Genomic DNA, 13,360 nt, shown 5'->3' with positions numbered 1-13,360 from the left:
CCAGACTACCTCCATTGCAGTCGGGTCTCAGGTCAAGCAGAGGTCCTGATACAGAGGCAACACAATATTTGTCCAATAAACCATAACTTCATTTACTTATTGATATTTATCTTTTGATTTAAAAATGTATATTTTCTTCTGCCAGCATACCTGACAGACATTTTAAAATAAATTTATCTTTTCAAAAACATCATTATGGCATGATTGATTTACACAATGCTCTACATAGTGAAGGTATGTAACCTAATGAGTTTGAATTTAAGTATAGAACCAGGTCCAGCACCACCATCAAGGGCATACACAAAGTTTCAGTTATGAAAGAGTAATAAGATAAGATCTATTAGAGTATAGGGAATAATTAACAATATTGTATTGTATACTTAAAACTTAGTAAGAGGATAGATCTAAGCTTAAAGGTTCTTATCAAAAAGAAACAATATTAGCAATAGGAGGAAGAAGAAACTATGGGTGGTGAAGGATCTGTCTACCAAGTCTTTATCCACAAAGGCAAATAGATTCTTCAGTCTCTTTCCATCTCTCTTTTAGATGCTGGCTCAGCACACAAAAGGGATTTATATGGACCTTCCTTGGCCCCGTCTGCATCATCTTCTCTGTGAGTAAAGGATGACATGAGAGCATGCTTCCTGCCCAGCTGAGGGTCTATCGAAGAGCAGGTGTATAAGGAGGGTTACAGGCAGGATGAGGAGGCTTACAAGAGGCAAAATTTCTCTTTTAAAACCAGGATAAAGGGATTTCCTCTCACTTTCAGTGCTAAAATGTGGAGATTGCCGTGAAAACTGGGACAAGTTGATCACCCCAGTTACAGGACAAGCATAAGCCTGTGTTACTAGATGGTCCCTTTTTCTATGACTGCTATGAAATATAAACGTGTCTTACCTGCTGAGTTAGGTGTTGGATGAGCCAGGAAGAAGGTGTACAGATGGAATATATTGAATATGCCTTGTGGGGTTTCCGCAGATTAACTTGGCATTCTTTCTGATGACCTTCTGGATTCTGAAAACCAAGCTCTCCTCACTCAACAGGGATGTGTCCACCCTCCAGAACACGAGGTGAGAGGGGTAGAGGTGCACACCGCCCCATACAAAGCATGGTCCAGGAGCAATACCTTATGGTTCCAAGCTCCTGGTGTCCTTTCACGGGGATTCTGAGGGGTCAGGAGAGAGGTGCAGCCACCCTCTCTGAAAACCAGCTCAGGTAGTGTGGTTTGCTGCTGAAACCCAAGTCAAAAATATTTTGTTTCTCCATAACTCGAGCATGAAATTATCTCAGCTACAGACAAAATTCCATGGTCCTATGAAAAAGGTCTCAGAACATTTTTATCTTTATAGAACACTTAGGAAATCACATAACTGTTCCCAGAACCCAGCATGCCCATTCATGCCCACACCGTCATGGATACTCTTCCCTCTGTCCTCTCCACTCCTACACCTGGAGAAAATCAGGTTCTTTCTCACATATCACATCTTGTGAAAGGCTAGAGGTATCCTTTGCTTTCCTAAACTTAGCACAGAATGAATGGCCTCTATTCTAGGCAAATCATGCTCACACTCAGTTCATGGAGAGTGAAAAAACAGGAATAGTGTTGGATGGGACCTGGGCAGAGGTACCTCACACATAATAAATATTATGTTACTGTGTGTTTTCATCTTTCCATGAGACTATAAGGTTTGTGAAAACAGAAATTATCTTTGTTATTTTTAATACCCAAGACCCAGCATAGAGAATCAGGTACACAGAATGTCCCCAGTAATGCCAGTTGAAGGAAATTAGGGACATTCATGAAATATCATGATCTTTTTGAAACCCACATTATGAATTATCACTACAGCGGAACCTCGGTTCTTGAACTTAATTCATTCTGAAAGGCTGTTCAAGAAGCGGTGTTGGAAAACAAAAACGTTTTTTCCCATTAGAAATAATGTAAGCTGAATTAATTTGTTCCAGACCCCCTAAATGGTTCCATTTAAACCTTTCCTGTATACAGTATATGTCTAATGTACTGCTTAATCTACGAACAAACACTTCTTTTCTTAAATTCATTGAACCACTCCCTGCTAGCCTTAAACTAATCACTTTCAGCACTCGTTCAAGGGTATCTTTCTAGAGGTCAGTATGCAGCATCTTCACTTTTTCACGTATCACTGCCTCTGAAATGCTGTCACTGGCTAACTGCTTTTCATTTATCCAACTCAATAACAATTTTTCTGCCTCTTCAATTGCCTTTATTGTTTCATGAGCACTTTCACACCCTTACCAACATCAGCACTCTTGATGGCCTCTTCATGTTTTAAAAGTGTGTTAGTCGTCCATTTCACCAGCAACAAACGTAAATAAATAAATAATAAAATATTCACAGCACAATTTCCTGAGATGTTAACAAGGCACGGTTTAGAGTTGGCATGTTTTCTCCTTTGTTTGTGGCCTGAGAGACACTTTTTGTCATAATCATGTATCAGCATGAAAATGGTTATTAGGTCGAGAACTGAAGTTAACCAAGACATTTTTTCCATTAACAACTTGGTTAGGACCAAATTGTTCGAGATGGGAGATGTTCAAGAACTGAAGTTTGTACTTCAGTCAAAGTCAAAATGACATGATAAACTCTGATAGCATTTCTGTTCAGAGGATCATTGAGAGTAGTTATCAAAGTTGATCACAACTCAGTCATGCATCCCTGGGGTACAGATAAGGGTGACCTTGATTCTGTTGTTCTGGATGCACCACGGACCTCTCTTTTCCTTCTACCCAGGATGTTGACATTTAAAGCGACAGCTCAGCTCTTCATCTTGGGCTGCACGTGGTGTCTGGGAATCTTGCAGGTGGGTCCAGCTGCTCACGCCATGGCCTATCTCTTCACCATCATCAACAGCCTGCAGGGCGTCTTCATCTTCCTGGTGTACTGTCTCCTCAGCCAGCAGGTACCACTGTCCACCTCCCACCCAGGATTTTCCACTCTCACCCCTCTCAGTGAGCTGACTCAGAGCATGCTTTCCTTCTGTAGGTCCAGGAGCAATACCGGAAATGGTTGAAAGGGATCAAGGAAACCAAAGCCATCTCTGAGAAGTACACACTCTCCAGCAGGGCTACGTCTGAAGTCTCCAAACACAATGTGGTAAGATCACATATTGCTCCCAGAGCACTTCACTCGCTGATCCACTTTAGTAGCTCATGCCCATCACACTGGACAACCTGACATATAGCCAGTGATGCCCTAGGATGGCTCCCACTGAGTTTACTTGTGGACCCACCCCAAGGCATTTCCATGTCAACAATGGAGGTCTTCCTGCACTTCCACTTGCTGTGTTGATGTACTCACCTTGACCCTTGCCCATGATTACCTTCTCACATGTGTAGAGCACTCACTTTGTGAGACATGGTGCATGTGGTTTTTAATTTTACTTAGTGAAAAGATAGAAAACATTTCCTCATAAGCAGAGAGAGAAGCTACGGTTGGTCAGCTCAACAAGCAGAAACTAATGATCTGAAGCTGTGATGCTCAAACTGCAGTCACAGCACCATCCTTTATCCCAACTCATTCCATGCTACCCTCTATATAAAGAACAATAAATACATGGCATATATAGTCATAAAAGTTAGTAAAATAAGTGTTAGGTTGGGTTTGAGACTTTACTTAAGAATCTACAATTGTTCCTGGAATTTTCAACACATACAAATAATGCAAAGCCAGGAAGGAGATTCACAAAGGGCTGAGGAGGGATCCCAACAATAGCAATGAACATATATATATTCTGGTTTATAAAATCTTGTCTCATGAGTTTTGTTCACATGTTCTTCACATCAGCTCTTGAAGATAAGTATTATTATGTTCCCATTTGGTAGGTAAAGAAAATGAGACTCATAGGTTCTATATGAATTGTGCAAGGTTTTTAGACAATTCACTTTTTCTCCCAACTTCCATGGACCCACCATGCTGCTTGCTAAGCCTTATGCATATTTATCATCCACTTGTTTGTCCAACCCTCTACAACTAAGCCTTCCAAATTCTCCATTCATCAAGAATATCATTCTTCTAATTCTTTCCTTTCCAGCAGGTGTTTCTACCAGTTTCTTTCATAGCAAATCAAGTAAGCAGGATGAAATAAGGTCAACGTTGTGCTCTCAAAAACACAAGGCATTGGACATCTGGTTCATTTTCTCCTCATCCCATCAAATGTGCTTCTGACTTTTTTAAGGCTAGTCCTTCTATTGCATTTTGGTTCCCAACACTCTTGACGGCTCCATAACTTTACGTTACTGTTCATGCGTTCTCTCTCTGAACCCTGCACTGTCTCACCTACTCAACAGCATCATTGCAGCCACCTTCATTGCAACATGCTAAATCTCTGTCTTACTAAAAATTATTAAAGTTATACATTTAACCCCTCCCTCTTCTTCCTCAAACACTCAAAAACAGGTATGTGCCTCCATCATTCCACCAAACAGCTCTCTCTTAAGCCTCCAATGACCTTCATATCACTGGATGAAATAAATATTTGTTGGTCCTCTTAGTACTATCGGGTGTTGTGGTTACTGCCTCCATCATGAAACTTCTCTTTTGTTCCTGGTTCCTAGATCTCAACATCCCTGGCATTCTTCCTAATTTTCTGGCTGAACTGTCTTCATCTTCTTTAGATTTCATTTACTCTACCCAGCTTTGTCCTAGAAACACTCCCATTATATATATTGTGCAAGGTTTTTAGACAATTCACTTTTTCTCCCAACTTCCATGGACCCACCATGCTGCTTGCTAAGCCTTATGCATATTTATCATCCACTTGTTTGTCCAACCCTCTACAACTAAGCCTTCCAAATTCTCCATTCATCAAGAATATCATTCTTCTAATTCTTCAGTGTCCCCTCACAAGTTCAACAGGAAGACTGGGAGTTCGATCGCTCGTTATGACATGTGCTGACGATTAGGCATTAGGGGGCAGCACAGAACAAAGGAAGGGCCCGGCCAGAAGGCCCCAATCTGCCCTGATTGCTGGCCAGGCCTAGGGACCCTACCCATGCATGAATTTCATGCACCGGGCCTCTAGTTATACTATACTCTCCTGATAGACAATCCTGTCTACAGGGACTCAATGAGTTATGCAGAAGGAAATAATAGCCAAATAGTTTCTCTAGTCCTGAATTACCTTTGAGCCCCAGACCACAATTTCCAATTGCTTACTTAACACCTTTACTTAAATATCTCAGAAGCAATCCAACATGGCCATAAAAGAATTTATCATTTTTTCACCAATTTAATCCTCTTCAGGGTTTCTCATCTCTTTCAGTGGCATTTCCATTCATCTCATTGCACTAGTTAGGACCTGGAAAAATCATTAATTTTATCCTCTTTCCTACCCTGTTCCACCCCAAACCAGTCCATTGCTAAATCATGTTAATATTTCCTCCTCAGTACTCATAGATCTGTCTTGTTAATACTGGCTCCATCACCTCCTCCCTAAATGCAGCTGTCATCTTTCCTTGGCTGTATTGCAAAATCCTCCTAACTGGTTTTTCACATCTATTCTCTCCTGCAACAGTTGTTCACATAAAACTCGGTGTTACCTTCTCAAAACAAAAATTTGATATTCTACCACGTTGCATAAAAATCCCCAAAATGGTTCCCCAATTTCACGAGGATCAAGACCAAATATATAAGGGTTTCAATTTCCTCCCCATCCTCACAACAACTTGTGGTGGTTTAGTTTTTTGCTTTTGCTTTTTTTAATCCTCATCCTAAAATAGATTTTAGAGAGAGAGGGAAAAAGAGAAAAACATCAATGTGAGAGAGAAACATTAAGCTGTTGTCTACCGTATGTGCCCCGACCAGGGATGGAACCTGCAACCTGGGAATGAGCCATGACTGGGAATCAAACTCAAGACCCTCCAGTGCACAGGGCGATGAGCCAAGCAACTGAACCACACTGTCTAGGGCTAGTTTTTTATACCTTAGTTGGTGTACAGTGCATTAGGCTTTTGGTTTGTGTTTCCCTAATGTCTAATGATATTGAACATCTTTTCAGGTGGTTGTTAGCCTTTTGCATAGCTTCTTTGAAGAAATAGCTATTCAAATCCTCTTGCCATTTTCAATTCAGTCATTTATCTTTTATTGATAAGTTGTAAAAATTCCACATAGGTTCTGGACACAGTCCCTTGGCAGACATGATTTTCAATTTTTTTCTCCCATTCTTTTGATTGGTTTTTCACACTCTTGATCCAATTGGTGCATAATTTTTTTTTTACTTTGTAAGAGTGAAAATTATCTATTTTTTTGTTTACTTGTGCTTTAGATATCATATTTTAAAAAGAATTGACTAACGCCCATAAGATTTATACATGTTTTCTTTCAAAATATTTATAGCTTTAGTTATTACATTTAGGTATATGATTTATTTAGAATTTTTAATGGTTTGAGGTTTTTACAGTGTGACATACATGTTCTTTTACATGTGGCTATCCAGTTTTCCCAACATCATTTATTGAAAAGATTGTTCTTTCCATCAGTGAATTATCCTGACATCCTTGTCAAAAGCAATTCATGATAAATATAAGGTTTTATTTTCGGACACTTAACTCTCTTCCATCATCTATCTTGATTACTATAGTTTGTAGCAAGTTTGAAATTGGGGAATTGACTCCACAAATTTTTTCTTTTTTATCAAGATTGTTTCAGCTGTTCTGGACCTTTTTAAGTCCCATATAAATTTTAAGATGTGCTTGTCAATTTCTGAGAAAAAAAATTAATTGAGATATTGGTAAGCATTGTGTTGAATCTATAGATCAATGTGGAGGTCCTGCAATCTTAACTAGTAAGTCTTCTGATCCATGAACATGCAATACTTTTCCATTTCTTTAGGTTGTTTGACTTCTTTTGACAATCTTTCATAGTTTTCAGAGTACACGTCTTACACTTTTTAATACAGTATCATTCTTTATCCCTTCCATCTCAGGAGAATGAAATTAACAACTAAACCAGATGATCCTGTCTACTGGAAAATGAGGAAAACACTGAACTGTCATCCTTTGGGCAAAGAATATAGAAAATGCTTTTTGTATCTGTTATAAGTAACTCTTCATGGCACCATTGTGGGAGAAAAGTATATAGGAAATGTTTGACATTCAGTTGCTAGAGAATTGGGGCCTTCTGGTCCACATAGCATGCTCACTCAGCTCAATCCCAGCACAGTCAAAGAACTATGACCCAATTCCTCAGTTGTCTTGGGTTAAGCTCTCCACTCCAACCTGTTTTTCTTCAAAAGTGTTCCTCAAGTTAAATATATATAACAAGGAAAACCATCATCAAAGGTCTACCTTATAACAACATAAAAGAGTAAAGAAATCTTCAGTTAAATACCTGTATTTGGCCTCCCTACCTACATGCCTTGACTTCTTCACTCTTCATTTCTAAAGACTTACTAATTTTTAATTTAAAAATATTTCTCTTACTCACCATGTGCTGTACACAGATCAAGACAGATCCAGTTCCTGATTTCACAAAGCTTATATGTAAAAAAAATGTTAGAGTAAAAGCAATAGAGTTTCTACATCCTTACATTTTATAAATTTGAGTTGTGTGCAATATATATGTATTATTTCATCTAGGCAAAACCCAATCCAAAGCAATTTCACCTGGAAGAATTTCCCTATGGGTTTCCATGGACCACATTTGTATAATTTGAACATATGGGAAATGCCTGTAAATGGGTATAACATTAAAAACATCCATGAGTCCATAGTGATACCTAAAAATATCAGCTAATAATTGTAAAAGATGAGATAAAATTAGAAAATCATGATTTTTCAATATCAAGTAAATGGCCACTAAAACAAAATGTAAAAGGCTGTTGGGGGACAGGCTACTCCGACACTGACAAAAAAAAAAAAAACCCTCACAGATTACTGATTAATTACAAGGGCCAAATTTACAATAGGGAAATCTGACAGTCACCATATGACCTTAATGATCAGCTTAACATTGTCAATAGTGGGTAACCTAACATTAACTCCTGATAAGACATGACTTTACAACATCCTATGTGTGTAAATAAAGAATTATTAACAAATCAGTCTAACCAAAATCTAATCCAGTGTATCAATCAAGGGTTGGGAAACTATAACATGCAGGCTAAATCCAGGCATCTGCCTGCTTTTATAAATAAACTTTTATTGGAACACATCCACAGTCATGTGTTGATGGATTTTCTATGCCTCCTTTCATACTACAATGTCAGAGTTAAGTTGTTGTGAAAGATACTGCAAAATCCCAAAGCCAAAATATTTACTCACTGGCCAATGACAGAAAGAGCTTGCTGGGACCTGTTCTTTCAGACCTGAGTATTAGTATACATAAAATACATGGAACAGAATAACAAATTAAATAACATCATGAGGAAACAATCAGGCAAATCAAGAACATAGTGCATTCAACAAGCCAGGTGATCTGGACTCTTCTAAAGTCAGTATCATTTTAAAAAGTGACTAAGTCTATTCTAGAAAACAAATAAAAGCAACATAACAATCAAATTCAATATCAATCTACCAGTAAGTGGTATTCTGATTCAAATATACAGCTATAAAAATATTTTGGAAGCAACTGAAATAATTTAAATATGTATCAATTATTAAAATTAAAGTTATTAAATTGCTAATATTCTTTGGTGTTTGTAATAATAGTATTCTAATTATGAAAATATTCTTTAGATTCTTCAATATTTACCAATATCTGGTAAATATTGAAGAATGAAGTGTCATGATATCTGCCACTATCAAAGGTTTTAGCAAGAAAATGTCTATGTATGTATATACATTAAGACTTCTAATGTGACACTATATAATTGTTGACTCTAAAGGGTATATTAGTGTTTCTTGTACCATTCCAAATTCAATTTAAAAATTGTAAATAAAGGTATCATAAAAGTAAACATATTAGTTATTATTAATATAAATTCCTAGGTGTGCAGAAAATGTCTTTTCCTCTGCACAAAAGTAATTTTGTAAATAGATATCTTATAAAACTATAAATTTGCATGGCTATATGGTAATGGATTTAAAATCCAAAAATGATAAAACAATATTATTAAAATATTAGGAGAAAATTGAGAGAATCTGAACTTCTCTGCCTAGCAAACAAAAAATGGAAGTGAGTATTGTTCCCAACCTAACAATAAAAAAAATCCATGTAAACTACAAAGTCATTAATTTTCTTGAACCCATAAGACAATTGAGGTAAAGGGCAACAAATTAACCTAAAATCTAAGGAAAGACAGGATCATCCAAGGAGAGACCATCAGGAGAACTGGTTCATTTATGGCCGAGCACAAAGGAAGTGATTTGGATGCAAAACGAATAGTTAAAAATAATTCACCTAAATATTTAATGAATTGCTAAGGGCCAAGTATGAGTAATCATGATAGTAACAGGGTCCTCAAACTTTTTAAACATGGGGCCAGTTCACTGTCCCTCAGACCGTTGGAGGGCCGGACTATAGTTTAAAAAAAAACTATGAACAAATTCCTATGCACACTGCACATATCTTATTTTGAAGTAAAAAAAACAAAACGGGAACAAATAAAATATTTGTATTTGCATGTGGCCCGCGGGCCGTAGTTTGAGGACCCCTGGAATCTCTGAGGGAGTGGCAGGAATGTGGAGAGACCCTCTCTGAGATGCAGCTTCACAGGAAAGGTCTACAGCTGACAGTGAAGCAAATGATGAAAACCCTCTGTCAAAACAGCCCCACCATAAGCACAAGATAACAAGGTAGCACTAGAATATAATGAAGCCCAGATGCAATGACTACCACTAGATAGTTCTCTCAAAAATATTCTAGTAAAAATATAGGTGTGCCTATTGCCAATAATTAATAATATAAACCTCAGTGTCCACTGTTCTACACACATTGACCAGCATTCAACCAAAAATTATGAAATACATCAGCAAAAACAGTCCATGAAGAGTTCAACACAATCAGACTGAGGGCTAAACTAACAGACACAGGATTTTAATAATTATGAATAAAATGTTAAAGGCTCTAAAGTAGTAGTTATCACCTGAGGGGCATTTTGTCCTAGGGAACATTTGGCAATTTCTGGAGACATCTTGAGTTTCACAGCTGGAGGGTACCTACTGTAGTAAGTGCAGGCAAGAGATTCTGCTCAGCATTGTACAATGTACAGGACAGCCCCAGCCACAAATGTCAATAATGCTGAGGTCGAGAAGTTCTGTTCTAAACTCCCTATATTGCCCTAACTGGTTTGGCTCAGTGGATAGAGCATCGGCCTGCGGACTGAAGGGTCCCAGGTTCGATTCTGGCCAAGGGCATGTACCTTGGTTGCGGGCACATCCCCAGTGGGAGGTGTCCAGGAGGCAGCTGATCAATGTTTCTCTGGCATCGATGTTTCTCTCTATCCCTCTCCCTTCCTCTCTGTGAAAAATTTAAAAACTTCAGTAAAAAACAAAACAAAACAAAAAAAAAACTCCCTTATACAGATGCTAAAAACAGATGTCTACCTTTTCACTATTAAAAACTAGAAAATGCCGTAACCGGTTTGGCTCAGTGGATAGAGCGTCGGCCTGCGGACTGAAAGGTCCCAGGTTCGATTCCGGTCAAGGGCATGTACCTTGGTTGCGGGCACATCTCCAGTAGGGAGTGTGCAGGAGGCAGCTGATTGATGTTTCTCTCTCATCGATGTTTCTAACTCTCTATCTCTCTCCCTTCCTCTCTGTAAAAAATCAATAAAATATATTTTTTAAAAAAACACTAGAAAATGTCTACAAAAACATATAAGGTGTAAAGAGAATAACTTTTAACAGGAAATGTCATGTTCTCTTCTGTTACCCCAAAGTTGAGAAACCCCATTCTCATGGAAAAGGGGCAATATGTATGAACATATGGGAAATTTCAAAAGAAAATAGAGGCCACAATTTAATATTTCATTAACAACATACCTTTAATCAAAATCCAAAGGCATAGAAAAAACTAACAAGCTTTACTACTTAAAGTTTCTGGATGATAAAGATCACCATAATAAAGCCTGAAGACTATATAAAATATTTTAATGTTAATAAGAGATTAATCTATAATTTAATTTTTAAATTGCAATGATAAAATGCTATAAATATATTAGAAAATTATAGGTCATTAACAGAAAAAGAAAAATGCATAGACATAGTAATCAAGAATACTGAAATTAATACAAGAAGCTAATATTGCAGAAATTAGAAAAATATAGAGTTGGATAACATTCAACATTGGTTAGACCAGAGTGAAATGGATATTCTCATTAAGAACCAGGATAAATTAATATACACACTCACTTTATTCATCAATTTGTTACTAGCTATAAAAGTCTAAGATGCACATATCCTAGGGCCCACAAATCCCACTTCTTTTCGTCTACCTTAGAGAAATGCTCTCGTATTCATTAGGTGTTTTAAGTAAATTTTACAAGAATGATCAATTGAAAAGTATGCAAGCAATAGAATGTACAACACCAAGAGTGAACCCTAATGCAAACTATGGACTTTTGGTGAGCATCAATGTAGGTTCATCAATTGTAACAAATGCACCATACCAGTGAGTGATGTTGATAATGAGGGAGGCTATACATGTGTGGGGGCAAGGGTAAACAGGAAAATTGGTAAACCTTCCTCTTAACATTGCTGTAAATCTAAAACTTCTCTAAAAAAATTAGTTGTTTTTTTTAAATAGAGGGGTTAATTTCCAAAATTTATAAAGTACTCATGCAACTCAACAAAAGGAAAATAATTAATCTAATTAAAAAAATGGGCAGAGGGCCTGAATAGAAACTTCTCCAAAGAGGACATACAAATGGCCAAGTGACATATGAAAAAATGCTCAATGTCACTAATCTTCAGAGAGATGCAGATTAAAATAACAATAAGATACCATCTCACACCTTCCAGAATGGCTACCATCAATAAATCAACAAGGAGAGGATGTGGAGAAAAAGGAACCCTAGTACACTGCTGGTGGCTATGCAGACTGATACAACCACTATGCAAAACAGTGTGAAGTTCCTCAAAAGGGAACTGCCATATGACCTAGTGATCCCACTTCTAGGAACACAGTTAAACCTGTTTCTTGAAAGTCTCCCATCTCAAACAATTCAGTTCTTGACCAAGTTGTTCACAGAAAAAAATGTCTCAGTCATCGACCAAAACTTCAGTTTTCCACCTCAGCATAACAAAAGTATCTCTCAAGCAACAAACAAAAAAGAGAATGCATTTGCTGCTGGAGAAATGAAAGCTTAGCACAACTTTAAAAACCTAAAGAGGCCATCAAGAGTGCTGTTAAAAAAAAAAAAAAAAAAAAAAAAACACAAGAGTGCTTGTGGGGCTCCTGACTGACCGACCATACTGAGGATGGCCCTGGCGCCAGGGTTGAGCAAGGGTGCGGGGTGCTTCCTGCCTGCTCCCCTTGAATAGGGTTGAGCAAGGGTAGGGGCACCCCCGCCTGTTCCCCTGGCACAGGTGAGTGGTCCTCAGGAAAGGTCAGGAAAGGAGTTGACGTAGAAGAAAGATGTCAAGGAACTTTGAGAATAAAACAATGTGTATTAAGATTGCTTAGTCGGCGTGACTCCCGGATTGGCTTGCAGCCACATGAAGTTGGAGGAACGCCCAGAAAGAATTGTATAAAGGTAGCAGCAAGCGAAAATAAAATTGCCATTAGCCATTAGCAGAAAGCAGCTATGGTCCTCCCAAACCCCACTGTTCTTATTTTTCTCTGTAATCTGTCTTATTTTTTCTTAAACCTCTCAGCCCTACTCTCAGGTAACAACCCGGCCAGGCTGGACCCGGCAAGTGCTAATGTTGGTAAGGGTGTGAAAGTACTCACAAAACAACAATCACAGACAATTGAATAGGTAGAAAAACTGTTGTTTACTGGATAAAGGAAAAGTAACTAGCCAGTGATAGATTTCAGAAGCAGTGATATATGAAAAATTTGTTTGAGGCTAGTAGGGTGTGGTTTGATAAATTTAAGAAAAGAAGAGTTTATAGATTAAGTAGTACATTAAACATGTACTATATGTAAGAAAGTTTAAACCAGGAAATCATTTGGGGGTCTGGAACATATTAATTCAATTTACATTTCTAATGGGGAAAAATGATTCGGTTTTCGAACAAATCACTTCTCAAACAGCCTTGGGTTTGAGAACCAAGTTTCCACTGGATATCCTAAGAAACATGAAACACCAATCAGAAAGAATGTATGCACCCCTATGTTCATAGCAGCACAATTTACAATAGCTAAGATCTGGAAACAGTCCAAGTGCCCATCAGTAGACAAGTGGACTAAAAAGCTGTAGTACATTTACAACATGGAATA

At 37.8% G+C, this 13,360-nt stretch overlaps 1 protein-coding gene across 1 annotated transcript in view; it reads left to right on the top strand.

The window, feature by feature from the left end:
* The window catches only part of LOC132234516 (adhesion G protein-coupled receptor E2-like), a 39,804-nt gene extending 31,618 nt beyond the window's left edge, over window positions 1–8,186 (top strand). The window contains exons 15-19 of the mRNA XM_059695469.1: window positions 547–613; window positions 979–1,070; window positions 2,771–2,939; window positions 3,023–3,133; window positions 6,963–8,186. Of these exons, the coding sequence (XP_059551452.1) occupies window positions 547–613; window positions 979–1,070; window positions 2,771–2,939; window positions 3,023–3,133; window positions 6,963–6,983 (460 nt within the window). The 3' untranslated portion in view covers window positions 6,984–8,186. The remainder of the gene's footprint in view (window positions 1–546; window positions 614–978; window positions 1,071–2,770; window positions 2,940–3,022; window positions 3,134–6,962) is intronic.
* The last annotated feature ends 5,174 nt before the right edge of the window (window positions 8,187–13,360 follow it).

This window comes from Myotis daubentonii, chromosome 5 (assembly GCF_963259705.1).
Source record: "Myotis daubentonii chromosome 5, mMyoDau2.1, whole genome shotgun sequence".
NCBI classification, from domain to species: domain Eukaryota; kingdom Metazoa; phylum Chordata; class Mammalia; order Chiroptera; family Vespertilionidae; genus Myotis; species Myotis daubentonii.
This window is presented reverse-complemented; position numbering and strand designations above follow the sequence as displayed.